This window comes from Vipera ursinii, assembly GCF_947247035.1.
Source record: "Vipera ursinii genome assembly, chromosome: 3".
Classification (NCBI taxonomy): domain Eukaryota; kingdom Metazoa; phylum Chordata; class Lepidosauria; order Squamata; family Viperidae; genus Vipera; species Vipera ursinii.
Window position 1 is genome coordinate 192511525 of NC_139516.1, and position 27519 is coordinate 192539043.

General features: G+C 36.0%; 1 protein-coding gene across 2 annotated transcripts in view; it reads left to right on the plus strand.

Annotated features, from left to right (window-relative positions):
- Positions 1-11518: 11518 nt before the first annotated feature.
- OXR1 (oxidation resistance 1) overlaps positions 11519-27519 on the plus strand; it is a 55714-nt gene continuing 39713 nt past the window's right edge. For both annotated transcript variants that reach the window (XM_083361238.1, XM_083361239.1), the window contains exons 1-5: positions 11519-12502; positions 17985-18067; positions 24240-24347; positions 25289-25402; positions 25899-26051. In XM_083361238.1, coding sequence (XP_083217364.1) covers positions 12355-12502; positions 17985-18067; positions 24240-24347; positions 25289-25402; positions 25899-26051 — 606 coding nt within the window. In that variant the 5' untranslated portion in view covers positions 11519-12354. The remainder of the gene's footprint in view (positions 12503-17984; positions 18068-24239; positions 24348-25288; positions 25403-25898; positions 26052-27519) is intronic.

The window sequence follows — 27519 nt, forward strand, 5'->3', positions numbered from 1 at the left end:
ATAAATTTCATATTAGTAATGCATCTCAATAGGGTTTGATGCCCTAATGTATTATAGAACTAATTGTAACTAATTTAGTTTGTTCTGTAACCACATGTGTTTCCTATGGCTAATGTTTGAGTCAGTGCAGTGGGGTGACTGAATCATTAAAGCTCAGAGAGCCTGTTTCCTAAAAAGGAAGGCACCCCACACTTTAAAGCACTTCATGTGAACAGGAGATATACAATAGCAGCAAATCACTTTGTCTGCAGCCTGGACCCCAAACAATTACCAAGTAGAACTGACCTCTGCTAAACATTCGTATATACAGCATTTATTGTTTGTTTTTCTGAAGATATCAACAGCAATGTCCTGCTCACAAGTAAAAGGTATGTTTGGTCTGGTTTTCTAAAAATACTGCCACTGTTTAAACAAACTTTTAATGTCCAAGTCTGTATATACTTGCTTAAGTGAGAATCATAATGAAAGCTACAGAATTTACTCACCAGGAAACTTAGTAAGAATAGGGGTGTAACAATCAATGTAACAGTTCAATTTGGTAGGTGGAATTGAGCAAGGAAATCATTCCTTGACTAGAGGACCACAATTGAACCCAAAGTTTCTATTGCTAAGCAAGACAGTTAAATGAGTTTTGGTCCATTTTACAACCTTTCTTGCCACAGTTGTTAAGTGCATCACTGCAATTAAATTAATAACACGGTTGTTAAGTGAATCTGGCTTCCCCATTGATTTTGCTTACAAGACATTTGCCAAAAGACACTACAACTGTCATAAATACAGGACAGTTGCCAAGCATCTGAATTTTGATCATGTCACCATGAGGATCTACAACAGTCATAAATGCGAAAACAGTCATACGTCACTTTTTTTAGTGCCATTATAACTTTGAACAGCCACTAAATGAATTGTTATAAGTTGATGACTATCTGTACACCAGCACCACTTGACAGGATGTCAGATGCCACTGCAAATGTTGTCTTTGGGAATGCATTGCAAATGTTCATTGAAAACAAAATGCTGTGCAGCTACCACAATGGTATACTAGAAAAAAATATGGCTGTTGCCATGACTAGCTCATGAAAGCAGCTGTGACTTTTCTTTTTAAAGAGTGCCATAGTAACCAGAGATAGTACACTGAAGATCTTTTCCTAAAACACGTCTTCTGCCAATCCAGGACAACATTTTGTTTTAATACTCCCCATATCTAACATCTTTTTTTTTAAAAAAAATCTCATTTCAGCATTGCTTTTATAACATGAATGCCAAGTACACTGTCTCATATTCCAGAAATAGCTGAGGTGCTCACTTTGGAATCTATGGGAACATTTGTTCCCTCAAAACCAAGGATGTGCACTTTATCTTAATCAACTTTGCCAAAAGCTTGTTTACTTTTTCATCCTAGCTCTCAGACTTTTTGGACTATAGCTTCCTTCTTTGCTATTCAGGAATTTATTTGTACAATATTTCCTCCAGCAGAATGCATTATTTTTCCTCTGAAAATAAGAATCTAAACAAAATATGCTTGCCCGAGGATATCCATCTTGTCACTGTCAGATGGTTAAGATTTGAATAGAAGCTTTATCGTGTTTTTTATAAAGAGTTCCTTCTAGGAAGGAACCATTTCAGCAGACTTATCCTCGTGAATATCTGTCATGGAATTCTATCTGGATTATTTCTAAAGCTATAAGGAGCCTTATCCATCTCAGTTGGGTCTGTCAGCTTTATACCTCACAAGATTTATTTATTTTGTTTATATATCAAACTTCTTAACCACCCATCTCCCTCAGAGAGATGCTTTTATTATCTTGTTACTTATACATTGTGTCCAGACTTGCAAAAATTTGCCAAATCATGCACATGATTCTGCTAAACTGCAGGATTTGAAAGTACCCTGAACTATCTCCAGATTCCTTTGAGGCAGATGAAATTGATTCTTATATCAAGTTGTCCTTTTCTCCATTATTGTTTCCACCTAGTAATAATCTAAGGCCCAGGAGTAAGATATACCTGCTTCCGGGTAAAATTCAAATACTTCACATGTCACACAGCAGAAAGTTCTGAAGACCAATCCATCTTGAAGTAGGATTGAAAATATTCCTGTCTGAAGCCTGGTACTTCACCCACCTTCAGAGATGTAATGAACAACCATATCTGGAAAATAAATTTCATTCATTCCCTTGCTCAATCTAAGTCTAATTTTCAAAAATTCTTTAAATTCAGAAATTTAGCAGATATCTGTGAAAAGAAATGGACTACTTTTTAGACTATTGCAATTGCTTATTAAATACTCTGGAAATGTTGTCTATGGTATTGCTTTCTTTCATCCCTGTTCCAACAGGCTTTACTTGTGAATCTACTGGAAGATAGTGATTCTTCTTCTTCTTCTTCTTCTTCTTCTTCTTCTTCTTCTTCTTCTTCTTCTTCTTCTTCTTCTTCTTCTTCTTCTTTTATTATTATTATTATATTATTATTATTATTAATTATTATTATTATTATTATTATTATTATTATTATTATTATTATTATTATTATTTCAGCCAGCTGTTTAGATTGGATCTGGTATTTTTATCCAGCTAACAACTCATTCTGAAAGCAGTTGTTGTTTGATGACATTAAAGATATTGTCACAGTATGTAACCTCTTCCTTTTGCAATTGATTGATACTGATTTTGTCAATGCTGATAATATTTACTTTGGTCCAGTCTCTCTCATTCAGCCCTAGAAGCAGATAAGGACAGACCATTTCTCAAAATATTACCAAGAAGGTCCATGTAGTCATCAGGAATCAAGACTGACTTAAAGGCACACTTACATCCTTCAAACAGAAAAAAACATTACTTATTACTGACATATTCAATATCAAAAGTATTTCTTATGTATAAATGCTATATGTTTTGCATTCCAGGCAATGATCCGGAACTTAGTGAAAGCAAGTTATGCCTTGGTAAAGAGTTATCAAAAAGCAATTTATTTTAGTAGTTTATTAACATTGGCAGTTTCAAAGGCTCAACAGTTTACAGTTTGCAAATCTTGTGGTAGATATTCAGAATAAGGCAAATTATGCTATTTTCCAAAATGAACTTGTGGCATGGTCTTTTATCTTCAGATTTCTAACCATCTACATAATGTAATACTGCACAGCTGTACAGTATTTTATATATAATTGTAGAACCCTGGGAAATAAAAAAACCCTCTGTAGTCAAGATAATATTTTTCTAATATAATCATTTTGACTTCCCCTATGTCTTCATCTTATTAAGGAGCAACTATATGCTGGGCATTGTGCAGGCAACTAAATCAATTATTTAAATAAAATAAATTAGAACTCTGGTTCTCTGTATAATCTAAAAGAATGAGCCAGTATGACATAACTGGAAATTATTACTATTAATAATACATTTTTCTGCCTTTTCTTCATCAATCTCAAAGTAACACACCGAGTTTGCTTTTCAGAACAACTCCAAGCTGATATTGTTTTAACTTTGTGAGCTGCCCAGAGTCATATATGTGATATGGGAGACTATACAAATTGAATTAATAATTAATATAGTAAATAAATGTTACAATGAATAGCTATGTTTACTCACTATTTAGGGTAGGATTTCTTTTGGCTAAGATTTTTGGAATTAGCTATAGTCCTGTGATTTCTTCACTGAGAGTCCTTCATTTTATTTTTTACAAATTAGCTGTATAGTATATCGGAAAGCATTCGGTGAAAGAGATCAGAACTTTTTATCAGCAGGATCATTTTGAAAACTGAACTGAGACTAAATTTGATGTGGGTGAAGAAACTGGCAAGACAGAACGATTGAGTTCAAGCTGCAGGCTGCGGAGAAAAATATTCCAGAACAAACGCCAATGTACTTCTTTGGAAAAGAGAGTTGGACGATAGCACAAAAGTCTGCCATCATCTCAATTTTCAGCTTTCTTCCTTTTCCTTCTGGGTCATGTGGCACACAACAGGGCTGTTTGTTAAGGGGTTGAAAGAATTTCAGATGAAATTCTTTTTTTTTTATTGAAAAGTTTTACAATACATTTTTATAACAAAACAAAACCCCTCCCAACCCCCTCCCCTCTCCCCAACCCTCCCCAACACCTCCCTCCCTTCCCCCTCCCCCCTCCTCGACTTCCCAGAGCTAAATACAAGGTATAAAAATACAAACAATCATAATCTACCTTATGCAAACAACAATAAACTATTAAATCTATCGCACTTTAACTCTTATAAAATAACTACAAGCAATATAAATATCACATCAATACTTATTCAAATGCTAGGTGAAACTTTTTAGTCCCATATTTATTCTGGATATAATCAATCCATTTTTTCCACTCCACAATATATCTCTGTTGCGAATGGTCTTTCAAGTACGCTGAGATCTTTGCCATTTCCGCCAGGTTGGAAACTTTTAAAGTCCATTCTTCTATAGTCAGCAGTTCTTCCTTCTTCCAATATTGCCCTACCAAAAGTCTTGCTGCTGTAATTAAATACAACATCAACTTAGTGTCCACAACAGTAGTATCAGTAATAATGCCCAGTAAAAACAATTGCGGACAAAACTTTATCCTTTTCTTAAATATCTTTTGCATGTTCCACCAGATTTTAATCCAAAAAGCTTTAACCTTTTTACAGGTCCACCATATATGAAAATATGTTGCATCTTCACCACCACACCTCCAACATTTAGGCTGGCAGTTCAGATATATACTTGCTAATTTTTTAGGATCTAAGTGCCACCTATAAAACATTTTATAAAAGTTCTCTCTTAAGTTTTGAGCTTGCGTAAATTTTATATTTCTCACCCAAATCTTTTCCCAAGTATCCATTCTAATAACTTGAAAATTCTGAGCCCACTTTATCATACAGTCTTTAACAAGTTCTGTCTCTGAATCAATTTCTATCAATGCAAGATATATCCTTTTAATATGTGCTTGACCTTGATCTCTAATTTGCTTTACCAAATTTTCATCAGTCATTGAAAAACCAATTTTCTGGTCTTCTTTCCACCTGGCCTGTAATTGCCCATACTGAAACCAAGTTTGTACAATCTTTTCTTCTCTTAAGATATTATACGACTTCAAATGCCATACATTCCTTTCCAAACTTAAAATTTCCTTATATGTAGTCACATCATGTTTAAACCCAACACTTATATTTTCTATTGCGTGTTTCGGTATTGCCCATATAGGTATCTTATAATTTAACTTATGTCTATACTTTTTCCAAACTCGCAACAGAGCATGTCTTAAAATATGTACCTTGAACACATTATCCACCTTCTTATCATACAATAAATATGCATGCCATCCAAATAACAAATCATGACCTTCAAGATTTAATAATCTCACTTGTGTTAAATTAATCCAATCACTTATCGCTGACAAAGCCGCAGCTTCATAGTATAGTTTAAGATTAGGCATTTTAAGACCACCTCTCTCACGCGTATCCTGCATAATCTTAAATTTAACTCGTGGCCTTTTCCCTGCCCAGACAAATTTATTAATACCCTTTTGCCATTCCTCCAAGTTTGAATCCTTTTTAAGAATAGGTATCATTTGAAATAAAAATAAAAATTTCGGCAAAACATTCTTAACATGCTTTAAATTTGTGCTAAATTACATTTTCATATGCATGGCTTAAAAAATTTACTGAATATCATTCATGTGTTTGTATGGGAGAGAGAGAATACAGTAGTATACATATAGGATTCCCAGGTCCAGCCTTAGTCTAGGTGTACTTTCAAGTGTTACATAGGAGGTATGGTTAACAACTGTATGAATTGCTGTTCATTGTCTTATCTGAGCTATTATGGATGAATTGTAAATTTGTGTTAGAGATAAACTGTACAGCTTTAACACATAGATTCAAGCTATCTGTGGTGGCATCATGTTAAACTGGTATATTCCAGCATGTTAATTAATGCATTAATTTTCTTTAATGCATAGTATATACTATGGAATTTTGAGTTATATTTCAGAAACATAAAATCATTGTCTGATTCACAGGGAGGCAACCTAGCTGAGCTTTTATAATAGCCAAGAAAATTATTCTTATACATCCAAAAACAATTTGAAAGTCATGACACTTCTCCATGGATATGCAGTATTTGAATTATATTGGGGCTTGGCTAAAAGGAATGAGTGTTACATGGAACAACTACAAAATAAGCTTGTGAATTTATTTTTTTCTTTTTACTGCGATCATGTAAGTTGCCAGTAGAACTCAGGTGCAAAAGAATGACAATTTAGAATTAAAGGATTTTAAGCCAGGATATTTAAAATATCGGAACTGAGCTGAGCTGGTGTTTCTTCCAGCCCAGTTTTCCTTTATTTGGGAAGAACTCAATGTCAGTGAAGAGAATAATTTTTGTCCAAACAATTAAAAAACAAATAAGCTTGTGATTGGTAAGAGACTACAATATTTTGATATCCATTCTTCATGCTAAATCTTTTGTTAAACGCCTCAATAATACACAATTAAGTATGTATTGTTTAAACCAGGGGTCTTCAAACTTGCTCCTTTTATGACTTGTGGACTTCAATTCCTGGCTGAGGAATTCTGGAAGTTGAAGTCCACAAATCATAAAAGGGCCAAGTTTGAAGTCTGGTAATTTATCTGGTAAGAAGTCTAGCTCATGATGAAAAATCAAACGCTTTTTATGTAGCATTTAAAGTTGAAAGTTCCTCATCAGTACTGATATCTGGCAGTTATATAATACAAAGAGAATGACCTCTGACTAGCCAGCAATTTTAAGATTTAATTCAGATTTAATCAGCAACAAGAAATTAAGATGTCTTCTTTGCCATGTATGCCTAGCCACAAGTGTCATTGTAATTTGGAAAGGATGCTCCAAACAAGGATCACAACTTATTTAACAGATATATATGTGCATACAGAATTCTCAGAAAGCTCAAACTGCATCTACTGAAGCTTTTTGCCCACTATTTATTGTTGAAATGTACTTTTTGCCCATTTTATTTGAAGGTAAGTGATGACTCATTCTACTAGCAGACAGATATTGGAGACCAATAGACATTATAAACATTTCCAAGTCATGTCGAATAGTCTTGTAGAATAATCTGACTCATTTGCATTCCTTCTTGTAGTTTTTCTTTAAAAGAGGCCACATTGGCCAGAGAGAACTCTTGCTTGGTAAGTTTTAGTCAAATGCCAACTGCAGTATAGGAAAAGCTGAGGTTTCACCTAGCAGCATGAGCCTTACAAGCCAAAATTAGTTCATTCTCCTATACCAAAGCTCTGTGTATAATAAAAGGGTGATCAGATCTTGGTTTCAAACAACAAAACAAATAAATTACCAGGAAGTGACAGGAGAGAGATACAAAACTCTTTCTCTCCATCTAATTAACATCCAGATTTTAGCAGGGTAGGTCTGATACCCCTAATTATATAAATTATATAATCATAGAATATGGGTTGTAAGGTTGTAATCCAATCCCCTGCTCATTGAAAACATCCGCTAGTACAGCATTTCCAGTGGATAAGCAATCCAACCTGTTTAAACACTTTCAGCTAAGCAGACTGCACCAATGTTGAACAGCTCTTGCTGTTAGAAAATTCTCCCTAATGCCCATTCATAATCCTTGTAATTTATATTCCTGTTTTTATCTTACCTTGTAGAATAACACTGAACAGCATCTTGACAGTCTTTCAGATACTTGGAGGTAGCTCTTAAGTTTTTTTCTACCTGGCTTATCATTTTGATTGTTCTCCTTTGAATGTTCCAGTTGTCCGTGTTGTTCCTTAAACACAGTGCTCAAAACAGCACAGAATATTCTGGGTACAACATGACCTATGGCATGCAAAATAAAGGGATACGATGAATTCTCTTGAACTTGATGCTGTAATTCTGAGGGTAATCTATGACTGCATCTTCTTATTTCCCTTCCTTCCTGCTGCATCACACTTGCAATCCCCAAACCAGTCAGATATTCTTTACATCAACCTATCCTATATTCCTACCTTTGATTTTTCTATCCAAATAAAGCACTTTACATTTGTCCCTGCTTGAGATTCCACTTGCCGCTTTTGCCCACAATTCCAGGTTGATAAGTTCTTTCAAAACTTACTTATTTGCTATCGTCCTATTTTTGTGCCACCTTCAACCAGTTCTGAATCCTTCTAATACTATAGTCCACCTCACATTTTGCCATTTTCTCTACTAGAATCTCTTGGAAGATAGCAAATGTTTTGCTGAAATAAAAGTGCATTATGTCCATTGTGTATTCAATCTTTAAAAAAAAGATATTGGGTTGATTTGGCATGAGCCCATTCTGATTTGTCCCGAGCCACGCCTTCTGTAACATTTTTCAAAGAACACAGAAGGGGCCTTCAAGATGATACTATATGCTGCTCCAAGACTCTGAGATATGATGAAAATAGCCTTGAGACTGAAACTTAGTTATGGTAGCTCTGTAACCATCTCATTACTTATTTTGAACTGCCTTTTTCTCGTTGTCAGTTGTTCTTGAGACAATTTCAGCACAGTTCCCCTTTGGAGAGAAGGAAATTATGTTATCACCATACCATTTTTCCAAGAAGCGAAACTGTCCCCCTTTCCCCCCTTCCTTTGGTACCGATACAGATAAACCCTATCCTGTTAACTTCCTTCATGAGTGTAAATTCCTTTTGTGCTTTGAACTTTATTTCCTTCTCTCCAGATATTAGCTGTTTGCTGGTACACCTCTTCAGTATTTACACCCATCCTTCATTTCTTCTATAAATAGCTATAAAGAAGTGCATAACCTTAACCCCAGGGCTATATGTATTGCCTCAGGTCTTCAAATGTTCTCCCTAATTGCAAACACTATTGTGACAGAAGAAAAATATTAAATATATGGACGGAAATCATGTTCTGCTTTTAAATTTTATTTGAATTTTAAATTATATGTACTGTAGCAATATGAATAACATTTGAATTAAATTGTCTTGTTTTTCTCTTAGCCCCATTCATTATTTTGCCTGTCATTCTTCAGTTTTTGTTTTGGAAGATGATGCAAATCTCTGTATTACAATAATAATTGTTAACAGACTCAGTGTTAATTAAGTCGCTTGTCATTATTTTTCCTTTATATGTCCAATTTAGTCTTTAGCCTTGAAATTCCCTCCATCCTACTTATCTCTTTAAATTAGCCAAAGATTGGCTAGTTGCAACCTAGAGCCACCTGGTGTGGGATTGGGGGGAAGATAGCCAAAATGGCACGGGTAGAGCAGAACCCGAACCTTTGTAAATACATAGACATTGTACACAGGAACAAAGCAACAAAGCTTGCATCCCTTGGTCTCCACCTTCTGTGAATGTGCCTTGTGCTATGTGCTAAATTTGTCTAAAATGTGAGGCAGCATGGTGGAGTTGAAAAACCCAGAGCAAGGTGCCCTTATAATGTTATTAAATTATTATGTCTGAACACCAGACTTCCAGGAATTCCTAGCATTTGGGGACTCAGTTTGATCTAAGATGCTCAGTTTGCCAGCTGAAACTATGGTTGTGTTTGTTTTTTGTGATGTAAGATTAATGTCTTGAGTCTTATCATATCTTGAATCTGCTCATTGGTGTTCATGGATGTGCTCTGGTAATCTTCTGTTTGTCCTATGTAGTGGTTGTTATAGTTCTTCCATTGTATATTGTAGGTGACTTTTGGTTTACCTAAGATGCTTAGTTGATTTCTGTTCTATGGTGATGTCATATGGTTTTAATAGTTTGTTGGATGTTTTGATATATAGTTATCCTTGGTCTGTTGGTTTGCTCTGCGAGCTTGGTGATTTGGCTGCAAAGGTTTCGTCTCCATTCTGGGGGACATCTTCAGTGTGTGTTGAATTGTGCTTGTCTGTCAGAGCACTGGCCTTTAAATAGCTACTTCAACCGCATGCTAAAGACAGCATTTAAAATGAACAAACAGGCACCCCACCACACAGCAAAAATCACAACCTGACACAAGAAACCAGACCACATCTCGATAACAGCCAACGAAACAACCTGAAACCAGACCATGATTCAGAGGCAACCAAACGAACAAACACTATTGCCATCACACAAACTTTACTTAAACACCAAGGACTATGGCCCAGGAACAAAAGCCTATTAAATAGCCCGAAACCAGACCATGACTCACAAACGTCCAGACAAATAACGCCCACACCAATTTATATCACACAACAAGGTATTTAAAGGCCAGTGCTCTGACACTGGAGCACACTTCAAAGTGTACTGAAGATGTCCCTCTGAATGGAGGATAAATGTTTACAGCCAAATTGCTAAGCTCGGAGATCAACCAACAGTCCAACTACCAACCCAAGTTGCTAATCTTCAAACAAATCTCATAGTTACACTTTTCATAGTTTGTATTGATTCTGCTGTAGTGGGCTGAGTGACCAGGCACCATTTGATAACGCTGGGTGTGTTGTGTACTACTGCTGCCGTGGATTCTTTCACTAATTTTGGATCTATGGATATAAAGAGTGCTGCAAGATCAAATGCAACCATATTTTTATCTTCTATTTTTAGGTCCTTATAGCAGGGTGTTGAGAGTTAAGTGTGAAAGACTATATTTAGTTCTAAAATTGTTGTCTTGCATGTATACTTGCTTCTTCTCATTTAAGTCAAAACAGCTTAATGAGTCTGGGGACAATGCTACTTCATACTAAATTACTGAACTGACTACATTGATTTATTGTATTGGAAAATAAAGTCCCATCCACATTAAAATTTTATACTTGTTTTTTATAATTTAGCAATTATGCTAAAATCAATTTTTACTGTTATTTTCTGCTTGTATCTCAGAGAAGGGCAATATTCCATTATACAGTTTTGTTTGGTATTTTATACTATATTGATGGAATATATTTTAAAAAGTTTGTATAGTCCTGCATTCTTTTTTCCATAAGGAACTATCAATTACATGTCCCTTTAAGGTTTACTGATAGCTCTTAAAGATAGCAAGCACCTGGTTCTGGATGATCTTTTGAAACTAGGTCTTTCAGCTATTACACAAATGACTTGCTTCCTTTCTTACTATAACTCCCTTCAAATATATCTTAAAGATTGCTATGTTTTTGAACTGCTTATATGAACTTTTTGGCACAGCAGCAAATGCCTCAAGCCATAGAGAGCCTCACTGTGCAATACTTTAATATTAGAGTAAGGTTGACCAAATTCACTTTTACTTTTGAGTAAGAACTCATAGAATCACATTCTTGAGAAGGTGCAGTTATATAATCATGCACAGCATAACCAAAGTGCCCCTAAATGTGTCAACTGAAATGAACATATTTCCTTTCATTTACCTGCACTTGTAAGCTTTAGTTTACAAGGCAGTGAATTTTGTGGAAGTGATATTACCCTACACCACTTAGGATGTCTGTGACTTAAAAACTACTTCTAAGTCGACCTAACACATCCCAATGGAAATACCTAATTTACCATTTGGGCATGCCTTTTATTTCAGAGAGAGATGGGGAGAAAGTGCCATCTTTATTTATTTATTTATTTATTTATTTAATTCCATTTATATCCCGCCCTTCTCCGAAGACTCAGGGCGGCTTACAAGCTTAGCAGTAGCCTTCATTCTATGTATATGCCTGCTTATTAGGGCTTTTCACACACACCCCAAGCGGCATTATTACAAAGTCAGCTTAATTGCCCCCAACAATCTGGGTCCTCATTTTACTTGAAGGTAGTACGTTTGTTGAGGACAAACGCTTTCTCCCAACTCCCAACTGGTGACTGAAGTGGTTTCCTTAGCAGCTTTACAGAAGATTGCCTTCTTCCAAAATTTACTTTTTTTTGAGATTTCCTCGGCTGGCTTACAGCTCCAAGGTTTATTCGTGATCTCCCATCGCTCCCTTAATTCCTGCAACTCAGGCAAAGTCAGATATTCACAAGGCGTAAGTGCCGGGAGAGAAGAGCGTCGCCTCCTAAGGGCAGGGCGTGTGTGTTTTTGTTTGTGTGTCTGTGCGTGTGTGTGTGTGTGTGTGAGAGAGAGAGAGAGAAAGAGCGTGGGGCGGAGGGAGACGCGTGCAAGAGTCCTCGCCTTCATCCACACACGTGTCCAGCCCTGCGGGGATCTTCGCTGAGAAACTCGAGGGCGGCGGGCTGCGGCCTCGCAGCACCTCCTTCCAGCCACACCCACCCTAGCCGAGCAGCCGGAGACCTGAGGCGGCGTCAGCCCCAACTTTTGACTAACTTTTTTCCCCGGCCGCGCCGCTTTCCTTTTCCGCTTCCAGCTCGGCTTTTAGTCCGCCAGGAGGGTCCGCGCACGGCCCTCGCCGCGCGGTGGACACCCTGGTCCCCGAACTCGTCCCGCTTCCTGGCTCCGGAGCGTGGTGCCCGGGCCCACATGGAGTACCTGACCACCTTCACGGGCAAGAGTGGCCGCCTGCTGAGAGGCACCGCCAACCGTCTCTGGGGCGCCGTCCCCGGCGGGGGGAACCTCCGCCAAGTCCACTTCCAGGATTCCCAGCACGACGGGGCACCCTCGCCGCCCGGTAAGGCCTCCCGCTTGGCAGATACTTGACCGCAGCTGGGCCGGCGGGTTCGGCAAGGAGGAGGAGGAGGAAGAGCTAGAGGGGTTTCCCCGTTTCCTTCGTAGCTGATCAATGAGAGAGAGAGAGAAAACTTTCGTCCGTCCCTCGCTCCCTCTCCTTCATACGGGACTACACTTCCCAGAATGCCCGGCCCCAAGAAAGTTGTGCTTTCCACCCTTTGGAGGGCACTCGGTTGGAGAAGGCGGGTTGCCGGCGCTGAAACTCTGGGCCTACCTACCCTTCCCCGGCGGCTTTTGAAAGGGCAAGGCGTTTTGATAAAATGCCTCTGGTGCATTTTGTCGGGATTTTTGTTTGTGTGAGATTTTTTTTTGAGGTGTTTACATAAGCGGGAAGGATGCGAGAGGGACCTGGAGTATGAGGAAGTGGATTGAACTCCAGAGAGAGACGCGAGTGCATAATTCAGTTTGAGACAAACTTCAGCGGGGGGGGGGGCGGAAACCCACCTCTTTTCTGGTGCTGCATTTGGCCTTTTGCAGACGGAAGGGGTTCTTTAATGTCCTATGGCAGAGGTCTTCAAACTCGACCCTTTTATGACTTGTGGACTTCAACTCCCAGAATTCCTCAGCCAGCGTGCTGGCTGAGGAATTCTGGGAGTTGAAGTCCACAAGTCATAAAAGGGCCGAGTTTGAAGACCCCTGTTATGGTATGTCTGTCTCTCCTTCCCCCCCTCCTCTTCTGCTATGCTGTGGCCCATCTTCCCCAGCCGTGCCAAGATTTTCCTTCTGTAAGGAATGGGAGGCATGCGAAGAAGGCCCGAGGGGGGGGGAAAGGAAAGGTCACCGCTGGTGCTGACACCCATTTGCTTTTTATTGCTAAGTGGGACAGCCAGTTGCAGTGTTTCTTTTTTTCCCCCCTCTCTCTTAAAAATTATGGAGGAGCCCTAAAGGACTTTTTGTTTACGTGGTCTGTATTTATCAGTATTTTACCAAATTCCAAATTTAAATTGACACGTTTGCAGGCCTACTGCTTCTCACAATGGTTTGGTGAGATTTTAATATTATGTTTTCAAGGTAGACTGACAAATAATTTTGATTTTAAAGCACCCTGAGAAGGTCCTGGGGTCCTAGAATCACACTTTAAAATACACTAGCTTATTGGACCAATCCTGCAAAAAAAACTTTGGTAGGGTTCCCCCCGCCCAGTTCTTTTTCTTTGGTATAGCAGGGAAAACGAATACCAACACTGCTCTTGAGAGAGGAGGTAGATTCTCAGTGTAGGCTCTACTTCCTGCCTTTGCCTTTTCATTTAAATTCCACTGAATAGTAGTATCTTCTAGATTCACATATCATACCTTAGTTGATTTAAACAAGCCATAGTAGCCTTGTTCCTATTACTGCAATTTATGCATTACATCAGCTCAAAATATGATTTATTTATTTGATAAATTTACATAGTCTTATATGCACAGCTCTGAGGTGCAGAAAGTTAAAAGGAAGCAACAAAACCACCAGAAAAATAACAAAAAATGTTAACAAGCAGTTTAAACATATACTGTAATCTGGTTTGTTTTGAATTAATGTGTGAATGCATTCATTATGTTTTACTTATTATGTATACAGGTTTAAACAAACTGATTCCAATTGATGCTGAACACTATATAATCAACACCAAATAGTAAAGATAAATGATGCATCCCAGTACATGCATATAAAACAAAATCTTACATGGATTTACCTATCAACCGGACCAAAGGTCTGAGCAAATATTCAAGTTTTTGACGCTTTACAAAATATCAGGTTGGAAGCCTTAGGATCGTTGAGGAAATACTATTGTAGAGGGCTGGTCCCATGAGAGAGGAAGCATAATAACTAATAACTGTAGCTTGTAACTGGTGGGTTGTAGTTTAGAATTGTGTAAATATGTACATTATAAAGGTGAATAGGAACTTTAAACTTAGACCTGGTTATAAATTGGGACAGGCTATTTGCTTAGGAACACTTCAATTGAAAAAACTACAGGAGATATAGTAGTGAAGCAAGGAAGTCACTAATGTGTGGGTCCATAACTTCATTAGTTTCTCCTTTTGTGGTTTTCTTTTGAATTAAAATAGCTGTAGTAACGTTTTCTCCTTAAGGGCCATGTATTGCCTGCTCTGTGTTTGCTCATATCATTCTGTGCAGTCACAGCCATGTCTGAACAGAAAATAATCAGGTGTCTGTTTTTGTGCAAAGCAGTGTATTCATAAAGATTCTAATTAGCTTTGGGGGGGGGAAATTATTTACTTTTAAACAAAGGTGTTAGTAGGTATGTTAAAAGTTAATAGAGACTTTTTGTCCAAGTGAGTGATAATAAAGTTACATAATATAAAATGTCCTTGTATTATTGAATCAAATTATTAGTTTTTACATTAGGATAGAATCTCTCTGATTTTTCATATGTTCTCTCCAGATCAAGGAGAGGACAAGAATCACCCACAAGATTGCTCTGTACAGAATGTGAAAAGATCATAAAATAGTAATCCCCAGTGGGTTTGAGAGTTGAGGAGTCAGGGGAAAAACAGCCTGCTTAAGTCGTAGTTCAGAGCTTTAATAAAAACTCTGGGTCACCCACTTCCTGTTATAACTACTTTAGGAAAATGCTTGTTATTGATGTTCTAGATGTTAAGAATTTTCCAAAGGGCAAGCAAGGTTTATTACACTGGGAGAATTTCCTTCTCTCCTGAATGAAAGATATTTTATGTAAGCTTCATGTTTTTTTTATTTTTTGTTTTTTTTTTAAAAAAAACAATAATTTCTGGAATACAGCAAATGGTGGACTAGGATGTTGATTTTGAAAAGTTAAGGAGCTAGATAGATTTGAAGGCTATTTCTTGTGGGATTTAAATTTTATAACAGAATATTTATAGTTTGAAATTAACTGTAAACTGAAACTGATTAAATGTAGATTTGGATTTTAAAAAATGCCTAATTATAAAAGTGATATGGAAAAAGATGGTTGAAGATGTGAAAATGTAAATGTTAGAATGTAAAAGTGATCAGGAAAAAGATACCATATTGAATTTATAAATGAAACCAGATGAGGTCTTAATAATTGAAGGGGGACATACAAATAATAAACCAGAAAAATAACATGGAAAGTCTTCTTATCTTGTATTTACCAAATGGATATGCTAAATTCATCTATTTATTCATGTAGCTTAAGAGTTCATATACATGGGAAGAAGAGCGGCATGATGGCCTACACGTGAAAGTGCTCACCTCTGTCACGCAGCAAAGAGAAAAATTTCTGCTGTGTACACCATGTAGGTGTCAGGAAGGCCATCCAGCCAGTAAATGCTTAGCTCCATGCAGCTGCCTTGACTGTATCCTGAATTAAGGGATTGCAGGAGGGGTGTCAAACTACCGGCCCATGGGCTGGACACGTCATCCAGAAGCTGCACCCACCCCATTGCTGGCAATGGCAAAATCATCCCAATACGTTCCGCAATGTTGCAAGTCTGACATGTCTGGATTTTTAAAAAGGTAAAGGTTCCCCCGCACATGCGTGCTAGTCGTTTCCGACTCTAGGGGCCGGTACTCATCTAAAAAAGATGTAAAGGAGATATTTTTTATTGAAATGTTACTGTATTAAGTTACTACTGTAAAGTAGTTTGCTGGAGGGAGAGGGAAGTCTCATACACACACACACACACACACACACACACACACACACATACATATATACACACACACAAAAACACACATTCATTTTTTTTATGTCTGCAACTCCTTTATATATTTTTCTTATTTTTAATTAACCTTTTATCTTTGTATCTGTAAAGTCTAATAATTTTTTCATGATAAAAATGCAATATGAGATGAATTAAGAACTGCTGGTCAGCTGAAATCTTAGGTCAGTGTTCCTCAATTACCGTTTTAAATCTTGGCTTGGCCTGCAACCCATTTCAAAGCATTTAATGTACTTACATCTGTGACTGGGGCAGAAAGTAAGGACTACCTCAACCTATCTCAGTCTTAGAGACTTTATCTCTTCTCCAACTCATCCACTCCAATTTTGAAGTATGGGCCTTTCTATATCTAAAACTAATTATGTTCAGAGATTAGGAACAAATTTTTAAAAAGGGTTAGATTCTTTTTCCCTCCTTCTTTTTTAAGTCTGTCTGTGCACCATTTATAAAACTCCTTTGCATTTGTTGAAGTTATTAAGGAGTTTCAGTTACTTATACATTGAAGAAGAGGACTTAATCCTTCCGGCGTGATCTAACAACTTATCTATTCGAACAAGCCGGCCTGGCCTGATGGGTTTGGGTTTTAACATTATTTTAACTAACCTACTACATTGGGCACAATCATTTAACTTTAAATCTTGTATCCTGTATTCTTATTTTTATTGCCCTGTACATCGCCCTGAGTCCTTCGGGAGAAGGGCGGTATATAAATCAAATAAATAAATAAAATCAGATAAAGTTTGCTTAATTTTTGATCAGTGAGAAAGTGTGGATTTCTGAACAGAGTGTCATGGTTCTGACAAATGCAGTACTTCAAAGAACTTCAAGGCATTGTTTACCTTAAATAATCTTATAATATAGTTGCATAGCTTTAGCACGTACATATTGGAAGCCAAAATCTGAATTCTCCTCCCCTGAACACATCGTATCAAGCACAGTTCCCTCCCATAATTAAATGTCATAAATCACATTCTCCAATTAGTTTAAAATGCAAACTTTCCCTCCTGTTTAACAACCCGCCAAATTCTTATCTTCTCTTATTGCAAACAGTTTTGAGGTACATTCTCCTTACTCCCCCCAGCCACTAATTCTAACTCTAAAAGTAATATACGAGTTAAAGGAAGGCTACATTTCCCTATGTTGTCAAGCAAGCAAGAACATCCGATGTTATTAGTCAAATGGTGATCCTGAATGGAGCATGAGTCCCAGCAACTCTGAGTGATTTTCCACACGTTAAATGTTTTTAAATGTTTAACAACAAGAAAACAATAGAAAACAAAAAAATAGCAAAGTTGTATACAAAAGGTCATACTTTCCATTAAAGTGTTATATAGCTGTGCTTGGAAAAACTAGCTAAACTTAAGGACTAATCTCTGAAGCTGATTTTAATTTACTGCAGATGACAGGCAAGCTATATGTAATGAAAATCTAATTAAATATGTTAGAGAATTGTTATAACCTTGCCCTACATTGAAAATACCTTTCATCTAGTTTCTTGTGATTTAATAATACCTTGGAAGACTTGCAGATATTGATAAAACTAAGGCATTTCTAAACACTAAAGTGTAATAAATTTAGGGGAATAAAGTCTGTTATAATAGGTAGTTGTCTTAGGCTGAGCACAGATTCACTGACTGAGAGCTATGTAACTGGTGAATTACATGTCTTTGAGTGATGCTTTAGTCCGCAGTGTGTGACAATTCTGAGATGAGAGAAAGATGAATGTAATGCATGCTTTGCCTCAATTTCTTTCAGATACCGGCCAGAAGAAGACTATAGACAAGAAAGATGGGAGACACATGTCTTTTCAAAAACCAAAAGGGACTATAGAGTATATCGTAAGTTGCTGCTCGGATACATAATTTTCAAGATACATTGAAAATTTGTTAATGGGATTGATAAGTACTATTCTGAATCTTTTCAAACATGATATAGTGTAATACTGTTAAACTTTACAGTCTTCCTGTGGATGTTATATACTAATAGTAGGTCATTGGTTTTAAATATATGCCTTATTGTACTTTTAGAAGACATCAATAAATCCCTTATTGCATCTAATGCTTTTAATATTGTTAATAATCCACTGAATGTAGATTGATATAATTTTGTCTCATTTTACCAGTGTGGTACACAAATTATTTTGTTCTCTTATGTTTCATTGACTTGCTAGTACGTCAGGGACCAGTTCTGTTTTTTAATCATCAGTAGCTGAATGCCGACTCTGTATGTTCTTCAAATGACCCTAAAGCAGAAATATAGTCAGTCTTTTAAGTTTCTAGTTACTAAGGGAAACAGAAATCTGAATGAGGAAATACTTTATTATAATACTTTATTATATAATACCAATATATTTATGGTTTCTACAGAATTTGCAAATTGCACTACTATAAATCAGTTGAGTTCATTTTTAAGTAGAAATGAAGCAATTAAAAGCTGTCTATTAGGGTTTTATTTCTATGTATGTACTGTGAGTATTTTTGTGACAGTTTAAACAGAACTGTCTTACTCTAAAGTTATATTGCTCTTTTGCTTTCCATTGCTGAATTTCAGAGATACTGATGAGTATATAACCATAAAATGTAATTAGGAAGTGAATTGGTTCCTTCATTTTAAATAAATTACTTGAATAAACATTCTGATACAGAGTGGGTATCAGCTATCACGCTTCTGCATTTCTAACAAAATTGCTTCGAATGACTTGTATTAAAAATACAAGCAGAACTTTTGTGTCAATTTTACTGTGTAAATATATAATATGTGTATTAGTAAAGTTATAATCAGATAATAAGGTTGTTCATGAAGTTGTTATACACTCAGATTTTGATTTATTACAGTAGAGGAAAAATATACCCACATTTTCCATTAATCAAAATTCTTTCAGTGACTTTAGAAATGTTCAGTTGATACAAATGTGAAATATTTAAGTAAATTGCTCCATTGGTACCAACTGTAAGAAAATTTACAGTTTTCAGAGTGCATACTACAAAATGGTCTCTAATTACTTTTGAAACAATTGAAAATTATGTTTCTACTGCCAGCTTCCTTAGCCTTAAAGTGCTTGTATCAGGGTATTAAAGAGACTGGAAATGTTTAGTTTAGTTTTTCTACTTATATTTCAAGTAGAATGTCATTATTACATAGTGGATTAGGACTTCAATTTGCTTATTGTTTGTTACACGTTTGTAACCTAATTTGTTTGGGTTTTTATTTTATTTTATTCCCAATAATTCTCAAATCATTAACATAAATTTGGAAATATAAAAATGTATAAAGATTTCTTCCATGTATTTATTTCTTCTCATGAAAAACCTGTTAGCATATAAGATTAACTGCTTAGAAATCCTCCCTAATACATAAATGCAATACTTGGAAATCTTACTTTTCTATTATATTATGTACAATATTTTCCATTGGAAAATATTATTTGAAAATACGAAAAAGAGGAAACAACTTTTTAGAAAAAATGCTGTAGATGACACACTGTCATAATAATATACCCCTCTAATCCTGAAAAATTCTGCCTTTTTCACTCTAAAAATTGAAATATATTTCCTGTGATAAGCATAACTTGATGAACTGCTTTAAATGATTGCTAATTGCAATTATAATTATTTATAAAAAGTAAGACATATCAGTATTCTGGTACTTAGAAATTTGAATGATAATCAGAATTTTAGTCTATTCTTTTTTATTTTTCTTGGGGGCTCTATGAAAAATATATAATATAGTGGGATTTTTTCCACTATTCATTAATATAAGAAATTATCGGATTTAGAAAAAGTGAATGACTTCCAGTCTGTTGTAGAAAGAAGTACTGAATAATAAAATGCAAATATATGACTTTATCTGTGGAAAGCTTACAATGTTGGAAATTTATGCAATTTTTATTTATGCAATTTTCAATAAATATATATAGGAGTTCATAAGCAGTATTAAAATAATCCACATTACACATTTTAATAAACATAAACATAATGAACACTCTACAGACAACCCAATCACATTCTCTGCAGTAGACGCTGGCAGTCATAATGCCTTGGTAATTAACTGAATCTTGGCCAGGTTTCAATAATTAAAAAAATAAGGATTTATCTTGTGTTATAATTATGTATGTTGCCCATAGTGATGTAACAAGAAGATAAATGTCTATTGTTCCCCTGTTCCATCTGAAAATTTGAGACATCTCATATAATATTCAGAGACTCAACTCTGTTTCTTAGGGAATTATAATGATATAGAACTTTGAATTTGGCTTAGAAATGAACAGAGAACAAACACAGCTCTTTCAGGATTCCTGGTTCCATATTTCAGGCTCCATTGACAAAGTGGTTCGGGGGAAATCTTGACATTTCATTCATGGAGTTATTATGCAGTGAGCTTTTGATTTCTTGAAGCAAATAAATATAGCCACGTAATATTTATATATTGGTCAGACTCCTTTCAATAAATATGATAATATTTATCTGATACAGGTACAAAATATTTAAGTAATTTGTATCCTTGTACCAACGTTGCAGATTTCAGGGTGTATATATGCAAAATGGTCTGTAATTCATTTTGCAGGAGATTTAAATAATGTCCCTTTGCCAGGACCATCTACATATTAAGCCTCAATTTTGCTCAAGTTCAGTTTAAACTTTAAATTTATTTTATTTTTCTACACAAAATTAAGTTTAGATACAGCATTTTTTTGCTTGTAGAACCTTACTTGGTACAAATTGCTAGGAGAAATAGAGCTGGGTACCATCCCAATGATCTTTGCCAATGGTGTCAAGTATATTTTGAATAGGCACTCTGTTGCCCTTTCACAAGTTATGTTGTTCTCATATTCCTGTACGCTATATTCAAGCTGATAGAGGTAAAGGACAAGATATCTGGAGGATATTGGAATTCTGCAGAATACAATGGCACAGCCTCCATGAGGTTCAGAATGATTTCATAGTTTCACTTCTTGGAAACAATCCTAATTGTAGAAGGTGAACTACCATTTTTCTGCAACTGCACACAGTTGGTCTAGCAATACACTATGTTTGATGGAAAAGATTGTATCTGAGTAGCCTAAAGTACTTCCTATGCCTGCTGTTTTGACTGCCCACCTATCCACTGCTCCTGGCCCATTCCTGCCTGCCACTAGTGTCCCTATTGGACACACGTCACTACTGTACCAGCGGGGCCCTTCTTTCACGCCAGTGCTGCTGGGGCTTTCTAGTCTTTGCATTCGTGCCATCCCCAGATGCAAAAAAAGTAGTAATAATCTGGCTAGAAAAGTCCTCCTTTCACATGGGAACAGTCAGGACAGTTTCTCACACTGGGCTTTCTTTTCACAAAAGAAGGCCCTGGGCATGGCCTGAAAGCCTTGGATGGGGAAGGATAGATGCCCCAGATGCACTTGTCTGAAAAAAGGCAGTGTGAAAAAAGGCCCTGCCCGGCACAATAGTGGCATTCATTATGGTGGAGGGTTGGGGGGTTGGTTGGGGGACAGATCAGGCAGTGGAGGTACAGGAGACAATGGTTAGGTAGCCAGCAAAAAGGCAGTCATAAATGCCGGTGGGCTCAGATGGGCCGGAATTCTGTTCATGTGATTGCAGGGACATTGCAACAGACAGAGCTTTGAGGACTGGCTTTAAGTCCTTTCATTCATTGCCGCTGTAACTTAGAACAGTCTCTGAACAAATATATGTTTAAGGAGGACAGTCTTATTTACTGTTTCCTGTTTCAGTAACTAGGGTATCAGTTTAGAAAACAGTTGAAAGTTAGCAATTAGATTGCTGGAAAGTACAAAAAACCCGTGTGTATCCATTATTTTTTTATTCCTTTGGGTAAAGGGATACTTTGTATGAAACCCGTAAAATAACGATAGCTTTTATTTAAACCAGGCTTACTTTAGGGAAGTAAGAGAATAATTTTAGAGACAGACACAAAGATGACTATTTTTGGATGATGATATACATGTTAGCAATATGTTTCCTATCATGTAGGGATATTATTTTTCAACCTGATAAATCTGTATCAATTATTTATTTGGCATTTAGGGTGCTCTAATTATTTTAAAATCATTACATAACCTGCAGTATTCTGTAAATGTGGTTTACAGAAGGTTTATGAAAGATAGCTATTTAAAAAAACAGCAACTGACCCCTTATTAACTTAAAATATTCATTTTAAAATACAAAAATATAGACTACAATTATTCCAAAGTAAAATTTTCATTCAGATAAAATCAGTGCTTTAATGATATTGATAGGAAAAATATATGTTAGTAATAACTAAAGACATTAAATTCCCTCTGATTATGATGAGTACACTCTTGGACAGTAGCATTAAGTCATTTTGCTGCTTATTTTAAATTAAAGAAGTATGTTATAAGCACAATACTTTTTTTTTAAAAAAAAGCATGTTTGTTTGGTTTTTAAAAAAATATATGGTAGTAAAATGCTTTGTCCTCTTAGGCAAATCTAAAATCTAAAAATTGTAAACCACAGTTACTTTCTATTAAATGTAGTTTACAGACTTTCATTTGATTTTGTTATATTTTATATTTTGTCATTTCTCTCAGGTGAGTTATGTTCTTTTGTTGTTTTTCTGAATGAATTCTGTCATGCTTTGCGAACTGACCAAAATTTCTCAAGCGTTGTAACTGAAACAATAATTTCTGTTGTTTCAGATTGATATCTTTTTTCAGCAAGCACCATGTTGGCCAATGTTCATATAATTCATTTTTAAAAGACTGTCTTGATTGGGGCTTAAAATAAGCAAAATGTTAGAGTCTCAATGAGCCAGTAGCAAATGCTTCAAAAGTTTTGATATCTATTTGGCAGGTTGTTGTTGTTGTTAGCTGCGAAGTCGTGTCCGACCCATCGCGACCCTATGGACAACATTCCTCCAGGCCTTCTTGTCCTCTACCATCTTCTGGAGTCCATTTAAGCTCACGCCTACTGCTTCAGTGACTCCATCCAGCCACCTCATTCTCTGTCGTCCCCTTCTTCTATTGCCCTCGATCTGTCCCAGCATTAAGCTTTTCTCCAGTGAGTCCTTCCTTCTCATTAGGTGGCCAAAGTATTTGAGTTTTAGCTTCAGGATCTGGCCTTCTAAAGAGCAGTCAGGATTGATCTCCTCTAGGACTGACTGGTTTGATCGCCTTGCAGTCCAAGGGACTCGCAGGAGTCTTCTCCAGCACCATAGTTCAAAGGCCTCAATTCTTTGGCGCTCAGCCTTTCTTATGGTCCAACTTTCACTGCCATACATTGCAACTGGGAAGACCATAGCCTTGACTATACGCACTTTTGTTGACAGGGTGATGTCTCTGCTTTTTAGTGTGCTGTCTAGATTTGCCATGGCTTTCCTCTCGAGGAGCAAGCGTCTTTTAATTTCTTGGCTACAGTCCCCATCTTCAGTGATCTTGGAGCCCAGGAAAATAAAATCTGTCACTACCTCCATTTCTTCCCCATCTATTTGCCAAGAATTGAGAGGGCCGGATGCCATGATCTTGGTTTTCTTAATGTTAAGTTTCAACCCAAGTTTTGCACTCTCCTTCTTCATCCGCAACAAGAGGCTCTTTAGTTCTTCTTCACTTTCTGCCATTAGAGTGGTATCATCTGCGTATCTTAGGTTGTTGATATTTCTTCCGGCAATCTTAATTCCAACTTTTGATTCATCTAGCCCTGCCTTTCTCATGATTTTTAGACTTATTTTTAAAACATTCTATTAGAATTGATTCTTAAGTAAGTCAAATGCTTTTAAATTGTTGGAAATCAAATTGTAGGCATCTGAAATATTTGGTTAGTTGGTCTTTTTATCCTTGCAATTTATTCAATCCAGATTATTCAGAGCAACTGAATAATTATTATTATTTTACTCTATTTCAATCCTACTAATAAGATGTAGGCCTGTACATTTTTATTGGCTGCTATTTTCTTTTAAAATACACAATATAGTAATATTCTAGGTTTGCAAGAAAGTAGGGAAGACTTGATCACATATCACTTAATTGCATTTGTGTTGTCTAAACAGGTGGAGTCAAGAGATTCTTTGAATACTGTGGCCTTGAAGTTTGATACTACCCCTAATGAATTGGTGCAGTTAAACAAGCTGTTTTCCAGAGCAGTTGTTCCTGGACAGGTATTGTCTATTACATAAGATAGGTACAGTAAAAATAGATGAGTAATTAATGGTTTATTGAACATTATATGTTCAATGTATGTCCTTCCTTTGGTGATGACTAACATTATAACATTAGTGGATCAAGAAGAAGGGGCAAGCAAACAACTCACTGGCTTGATACCATCAAAGCTGATACAAAGATCAATATCCAACAACTGAAAAGCTGTGCTTGACAGGATAACATGGAAAGCATTTGCCTATAAGGTTGCCAAGGTTCGGATATGACTGAATGGTTAAAACTACCTAATTAATCTTGTGACATGGAAGAGAATTGTAAAATATTGGGGAATAATACAGTGGAACCCTTGACATTAATACATTGTCATCAAACCTTAAAATTGGTTTGGGTACAGAATATGGCAGCAGTAGGTCTGGTTTAAAGCTGCAACTCCAGTTCCATTTTGAAAGTTTAAACAAAAGAATCATGGTCCTAGCAGGTTACCCTAAGTAACAGAACATTTCTTCAATTCAAAAATAAGGGCATACATTTAACTTTGACATTTTTCAAAGTTTATTAGAAAAATTATTTCTATAAAAATCCCATAAAAAGGTAAATAAAGTCTTTGTTGGGATAAACAACATGAATGAAATTCATATCACATATAAATGTGGATATGAAATCCTAAACAAACTCTAAAATGTTAATTGAAGATAAACAGAGTAAACATGTATTATCCACGAGGCATTTCATGTAATATCATATAATGTATAATAATTTCTGTACCTTTTCTAAGTGCCGACTGATTTATGCAAAACCAAATCACAATATTAAAAAGTTTGCAATTTTCTGCAAGACATTTATGCAGACACTTCTTTTTGAGCCTTGTGCAAACAATGTTTTACTTTTAAAATCAAAATCAAAATCTTTAAATCACACTTCATCAAAATGTGTTTTATAGGTTTTATATGTTCCTGATCCAGAGTATCTTTCCAGTGTGGAGAGTTCTCCTTCACTTAGTCCTGAAAGTCCTTTATCACCTACATCTTCAGAAGCTGAGGCTGAGAAGACACCTGTAAGTGTGTGTGTGTGTGTGTGTGTGTGTGTGTGTGTGATATTTTTTCCCCAAGGGTGCATTCCTGAAGAGTAGCCAGATTGTAGTATGCAGGCCTCATTGATAAGATCAGAGCTGAGGCATACTGATATAAAAATCTATTTCAGTTATCAAATAGTTTGAAAGGTTGATTGGATGTTGACGTTAGCTGCATTGATACCTTAAACTGTTGATGTTTTTAATATTAAATAAAACTATAATGTATATTTTTCTATATTACTTTGTACAGTAAGTTATGAAATACTATAGACCTTTCAAATACCAACTTGTGAATTAATATTGTCTGTAGAATTCATTTCCATCACATACGGTTATAGTTGTTTTACAATGGCTCATTTTTATCATTTACTTGCTTTTGAACTTCTCTGTTATAGTACATAGGTTTGGCAAGGATAAACTTACATTTATAAAACACATCCAATTTTTGGTTCCATCGCTGAGGTTTTTGTTTCTGTAGGATTCAGATGGGGCACAAAAGAAAGAAACAGCAGCCATACCAGCATATCCATGTGTTCGGTCTACAAGAGTTGTATCATCCACGTCAGAAGAGGAGGAAGCTTTCACAGAAAAATTTCTCAAGATCAATTGTAAATACATTACTAGTAATAAGGTAAGAATGATATGTTTCTTACATAAAATAATGTGCAGCCTAAATTACTTGAGAATTTTCCTTTTATTGCAATAGAAGAATTTTGGTAATTATTTTATATTAGCTATAAATAGAGGTTAACCATACAGCTTTATCAAAGTTATACGTAACCATGCCACATTCATCCACTTTGTCACAGTAATGATGGCAATATCTAATGAAGAAAAGAGCAGCTGAGTTGAAAGATGCAACAGAAGATACACATAGATTTTTATTGATTATGTGGACCATGGAGTTCTGTCGTCTTTTTATAAATAGCATATTTTTAAAGGATTCTTCATGTATGCTTCAAAAATCTTAATATTTAGACTGCCTTTTCTGTTCTCAGACAATAGGAAAAGATATACTTGTGCTATCTTACAAATGTTAGAAAATTCTTTGCCAGTTATAATGTAGAAACATTAATTCACTTCAGACACTGAAATTTAATAGACACTGCCCAAATCATGCGAGTTTTCCATTTAAAATTACCGTGTTTATTGGAGAAGCAGATATTCCCTGAATTTAAGATGATCTCCCCAAAAGGAAGACAAAACACACACAAAAATTCCACTAGACGGGAAGTCCTTATAGTGTCTAGCTTTCCCTCCTTGTCAATTTATTATGTGCAATTCCAGAAGAATCTACTGTCTTCCTTAGGAAATGTGTGCATATGTTTTATTGTATCTGTGTGTGTAGCTTGTAGATATCACATTCCTCTCACAAAAAAATGGAGCCAGGGGCACTGTTAGGATAAGAAAAAAAAGTATTGAATAAACTCTTAACTGCCTCTTAAAAAGATACCCCAGTTAATTAATTAATGTTCCATGGCATTCATTCAAGCTTGCTGATCACATAACAAAAAACTCTTGCGGAGAACTGCTCAAAATTACATTCACATTCATTTTCCTCCTTCCAGCAAGGAAAGACAATAAAGAAAAGAAACTGATAGAAACTCAGTAGTGAAAATGGTGCTATTCTTGCTAATATTTTTTTCTTACCAACATGAAAAGCTGCTGCTGCTTAAAAGAGGAATGATTAAGTGGCTGAAATGCGTGGGTTTTTCCTTCCCTCTCTAGTTTCCTCATTTCGTCTTGCCTGTATCAACTTTTGCTTCGTCCTCTTTCGTCCTTTCCTTCCTTTGTCCTAAGGACTCAACAACATACAAAATATTTTTCTCTGTAGATTTTCCTCATGATAAGTAAAAGCAAAAAATAAAAGCATATATCAATTGTCCAATCTGTTCTAGATATAACTCGGTCCATATCCTGCCTTTATGCTCTTTTTCCTTCCTCTGAAACTTTCTATGGTGAATTGAATAAAAGTCAAAAGAGTTTTAACATAACTGTCTAAAATGAATACTTTTGAGTATCTGAAAGCCTAAAGGAGAAAAACCAAATTGATCTTATAAGCAAAAGGTTTTGTATACTTCAAATGGGAATTGGTTTTA